General features: G+C 42.9%; 1 protein-coding gene across 1 annotated transcript; it reads right to left on the bottom strand.

Annotated features, from left to right (window-relative positions):
• Positions 1-1,939: 1,939 nt before the first annotated feature.
• LOC138287074 (olfactory receptor 5B12-like) lies at positions 1,940-2,884 on the bottom strand. Its single transcript, XM_069227434.1, has one exon. It carries the CDS (start codon positions 2,882-2,884, stop codon positions 1,940-1,942), a length of 945 nt encoding a protein of 314 aa, XP_069083535.1.
• Between the last annotated feature and the right edge of the window lie 2,414 nt (positions 2,885-5,298).

The following is a 5,298-nucleotide window of genomic DNA, read 5'->3' as shown; positions in this document are numbered from 1 at the left end:
AACTGTACATCACATTTACATCAGTTCCTGACTTTTATGATGGTTAAAGCAGAAAGAAACATAAAGCCAATTAAGATTCTTGGCCAATAAAGTCAGATTTTAGTACATTGTCGTATCAATTGTTTTAGGCCGATTCTACAATTTATCCTTCATTCAATCTAAATATTGCTGTGCCATAACAAAGTCAAATCGACTCAATTGCTACTTGTAAAACCTGGCGAATGACAAAGCCATTTGTAAAATGCATTTCGATGTTGCCTCAATCTGTCACTCTTGTTCCTACAGTAATGACAATTTCTGTTCTTTTCTATTTCAGTCAACAGGAAACATTCCTTTAACGAGCTCTTCCATATTTACTCCGCACAAACCACCTCATGGGAGTTTGGATAACATCTTGAAATAAAACACAAGCTAAATAAAATGGACATCTTTAAATGTTCATGTCTATTCTCAGTTTTTCGAATTGTAAATAATGTATTTTGTGGAAAAATGGATACATGGCGATAAACACCATTTCAAGATTATGACACCTGCCACCACTATCCATTATTAACGGGGACGTTTAATTGTGTCCTTGAAATTTCCATTCTGTCCAAATCAGTCGCACGCGCTACTCACACGTACAGTATTGGGACGTGAATCCAACAAAGGTTGTTACAAATGTAAGCTGAAAAAGAGGCCCTGGATGTTGCTGGTGTAGTCCTTTAGCAACCATGGCTAGTGCTAAGGGTAACTCCTGTGTCTTCGTCGTTGGCGTCGAGGGGTCACACCTTAGGGCTGGGTTGAGCATTCAGACATATACATTTCGATTTTAGTAACATTAGAGGTGCACTGGGCAGAGGTGTAAACACCGACAAGAGCAGGTGTCTCCCAAATGGCAGAAGGAAGCCAAAGATGGGCAGAGCAAGTGGCCCAAGCAAAAAGGGCTGGAAAATGACAAAAAAAAGGGAATTGGGTAAGGGAGGATCACCCATCAGAGGTAATAATGCACCGGAGACTTGAGGGTATAAATCGGGCTAGAGTAGACGAAGGGAAAATTAGAAGGAAACTTGGTGGTACAGAAAGGAGCTATTGCGCAAATGGTGCATGGGAGTGTGGGACAAAAGTGAAATTATGTAAGAACAGATATTGGGAAACATGATGAAGCCTGAGAAGAATTCCAGCTGGTAGATGGTAGTCGGTGATGTAGGGGACATATTACAATTGTTTTCCACAGTTTAGGTAAATTGTATTCAATTTTTCTCCAAATTGCATCTCTTTAGGATAGATCCCATTTTTCAAGAGATTAGGGACGCCCGAGAAAGGTTTTGATTATTGTGCACAATGGGTCCTGGAGGTGGATGTCTTTTTTGATCATGTTTGCTGTGATTGTGTCTCAATTATAGTCTGTTGGGTTGAGCGCTTTGTTGTTCTTCACCCGTCTTCGGGAGTGAATGTGGGGTATCTCCTGTTTTCAAGACTTATTGGGGATGTGTTTTTGCCTACGAGTTGATGTGACAATATGAGAAATGAAATTGAAAAAAAGTAAGATTTCATTGCAATTGGCAGGTGATGAAGATGTTGGTGTCTTAAATGGTGATATCATTTTAACCTGGATGAATGTAAACAGCGATTTACGGGTTTGAATGGGGTAATCTGCTCTTGGATGTAATAGAACTTTGACTTTATGGTTTTCTGAATGTTTTCCTCAAGGCCCTGAGCTTGCATCTATCACTGAGCGATGTTGAAGATGGTCATTTCTGCTCCAATGGTTAGTGCAATCTTCTTAGCTTGAGGAGGGAGTCATTGAAACATGTTACCGCAGCTTAGTTGACAGATGTTTTGGTTGGAGTCTTCATTCCTAAGAGAATATATATCTGTTGAAGACACATAAATTATTCTGGTTCATCCCGATTAGGTTAATAACTCCATCACCATCTAAACATGCTATTTATTAATGTTAGTTATGTGTGGATGCAAGACATTTTCCAATCGTTTTCTTCAAAGAACCTTTGACATCCTGGTTCCTCAGGCTGTAGATGATAGGATTTAGCATTGGAATCACCACAGTGTAGAAGACTGAAGTCACTCTTTCAAACCCAAAGGAGTGCTTCAACTTTGGGCTGAGGTACACAACCAGCCCAGTGCTGTAGAACAAGCTAACACAGATCAAATGAGAGGAGCAGGTGGAAAAGGCCCGATGCCTACCTCCAGAGGATGGAATTCTCATTATGGTGGTTAAGATGTATATGTAAGAGGTGAGTATAGTACTGATGGACACTGTTGCTATGGTAATGGAAGAAAATAGCATCACAATCTCATTGATAAATGTGTCAGTGCATGAAAGCCTCAGAAGAGGGGGGACATCACAGAAGAAATGTGGGATCTCTTTTGAGCCACAGAAAGACAATCTGAAGATGACACCAGTTTGAAGCATGGCATGTAAAATCCCACAAATATACACCCCAATGACTAGTTCCATACACACCTTCCCAGTCATAATCACAGAATACAGGAGAGGATGGCATATCGCTGAGTATCTGTCGTACGCCATCACAGCCAAAAGGAGACTCTCTGCTGTTCCGAAGACAATAAATGAAAACAGCTGCACTGCACACCCTGAGACTGAAATCACAACTCTCCCCAAGAGAAGGTTGGCCACCATGTTTGGAGTGATTGCTGTGGAATAGCAGAGGTCTACAAAGGACAGGTTACTAAGCAGGAAGTACATGGGAGTGTGAAGGCGAGGGGCGATCCTGATCAATATCATTATAATCACATTCCCAATTAAGGTTATGACATAGACCAGGAGAAAAAGCACAAAGAGAGGGACTTGCAGCAGAGGGTCCTCAACGAGACCTAAGAGGATGAACCCTGTCATGGAGCTCTGGTTCACTTCTTTCATGAACAGCCAAATTGTACTCGCTAAAAAAAGAAAACAAAATAAAGTATCATGTTGTGAAATTATTACTTATTTTAAATATTTACTTGAAATTTTTTGTTTTGTTTGATGGGTTTTTCAAAACTGCGAATACCATTACATTTGATACATTTTACTTTCAGACATTTTAGAAACAAACCATTCGCAAACATTTCTCAAAAAAGTCACAGTATTCTATAATAATACATTTTCAAACATCTCATATTTTTTATTCCATAATTATGAATTTTCAAACGTCTCATATTTTTACCAGAGCATTAACGACATTGCAATACATCATTTAGACCAATATTTTCGTGGTTTTAAATTGCCACCGTCTGCCTTACGAACTGAACATGGTTTCGAAGGTAGCAGCCTGTCAATACCTTCAGTTTTCCATGTGTAATAACATTCTGGTTCCTGTACGTCATTCTTGTGTGGACCTTAGAAGTAAGCTCTGCAGGATCAGCTGAGAAAGATAAAGTGTTATGGCAAACATCAATAAACATCTGTGTTAGAAATGGGGTTTTTGGTTGGCAGTCAGGTTACCCTGTGTCCAAGCAAGAACCCTCACTCTAGTCAGGGTAAGTCACACACAATCCAAAATTAGCCTGGGCCCACCCTCTGGTAGCTTGGCACGAGCAGTCAGGCTTAACTTAGAAGGCAATGTGTAAAGCATTTGTGCAATAAGTCATACAATACCATAATATAGCACCACAAAAATACACCACACAGTGTTTAGAAAAATATATAATATTTATCTGGGTATTTGCAGGTCAAAACGATCAAGGATGCAATATGAATTTGTAAAGATATCACTGAAAAGTGATATAAAGTGTCTTAAGTCTTTAAAAAGCAAACAAAGTCTCTTTCAAGCACGAAGTACCTGGTTTCTGGTGGAAAGTCTCGGCAGAGGGCCGCAGAAGAGGAGATGCGTGGAAAAATGGTGTGTGCGTCGGTTACGCCCCTCACACACGGACTTACGTCGTTATTTTTCACGCGGGGAAGACGTGCGTCGTTTTCCGGCACGCGGACCGTCTCCTTCTATGGTTCGCAGGGATTACCAGATGTCCCGGGTCTATGCGTGGATTCTCCTGCTTGTTTTCCGGCTGCGCATCGTTCCGCGGGGCTGTGCGGCGAAGTTTCGATCTCACGGCAGGCGTCGCGTCGATTTCTCCTCTGGAAGTCGGGCGGCGTTGTCCTTGCGAGGCCGTTCGTCGAAGTTCCGGTCGTCCCAAAGGCGTTGCGTCGATCAGCGCCGGTGTGCGGCGTTTTTCTCGCCGTGGAACAAGCTGTGCGTCGAAAATTTCAGCGCACAAAGCGTCCAAGTGAAAGAGAGAAGTCTTTTTGGTCCTGAGACTTCAGGGAACAGGAGGCAAGCTCTATCCAAGCCCTTGGAGAGCACTTTTACAGCCAGACAAGAGTTCAGCAAGGCAGCAGGCCAACAGCAAGGCAGCTGTCCTTCGTTGAAAAGCAGACAGGTGAGTCCTTTAAGCAGCCAGGCAGTTCAGCAAGGCAGCAGGCCAACAGCAAGGCAGCAGTCCTTTGTAGAAAAGCAGACAGGTGAGTCCTTTGAGCAGCCAGGCAGTTCTTCTTGGCAGGATGTAGTTTCTGGTTCAGGTTTCTTCTCCAGCAAATGTCTGATGAGGTAGGGCAGAGGCCCTGTTTTATACTAAGTGGGGTGACTTCAAAGAGTGTCTAATAAATGCACCAAGCCCCCTTTCAGTTCAATCCTGTCTGCCAGAGTCCCAGTAGGGGGTGTGGCAGTCCTTTGTGTGAGGGCAGGCCCTCCACCCTCCCAGCCCAGGAAGACCCATTCAAAATGCAGATGTATGCAAGTGAGGCTGAGTACCCTGTGTTAGGGGTGTGTCTGAGTGAATGCACAAGGAGCTGTCAACTAAACCTAGCCAGACGTGGATTGAAGTGCACAGAAAGATTTAAGTGCAAAGAAATGCTCACTTTCTAAAAGTGGCATTTCTAGAATAGTAATATTAAATCCGACTTCACCAGTCAGCAGGATTTTGTATTACCATTCTGGCCATACTAATTATGACCTTCCTGCTCCTTTCAGATCAGCAGCTGCCACTTCAACAATGTATGAGGGCAGCCCCAATGTTAGCCTACGAAGGGAGCAGGCCTCACAGTAGTGTAAAAACGAATTTAGGAGTTTTACACTACCAGGACATATAACTACACAGGTACATGTCCTGCCTTTTACCCACACAGCACCCTGCTCTAGGGGTTACCTAGGGCACACATTAGAGGTGACTTATATGTAGGAAAAGGGGAGTTCTAGGCTTGACAAGTACTTTTAAATGCCAAGTCGAAGTGGCAGTGAAACTGCACACATAGGCCTTGCAATGGCAGGCCTGAGACAAGGTTAAGGGGCTACTGAAGTG

The sequence above is a fragment of the Pleurodeles waltl genome, chromosome 4_1 (assembly GCF_031143425.1).
Source record: "Pleurodeles waltl isolate 20211129_DDA chromosome 4_1, aPleWal1.hap1.20221129, whole genome shotgun sequence".
Taxonomy (NCBI): Eukaryota; Metazoa; Chordata; class Amphibia; order Caudata; family Salamandridae; genus Pleurodeles; species Pleurodeles waltl.
This window is presented reverse-complemented; position numbering and strand designations above follow the sequence as displayed.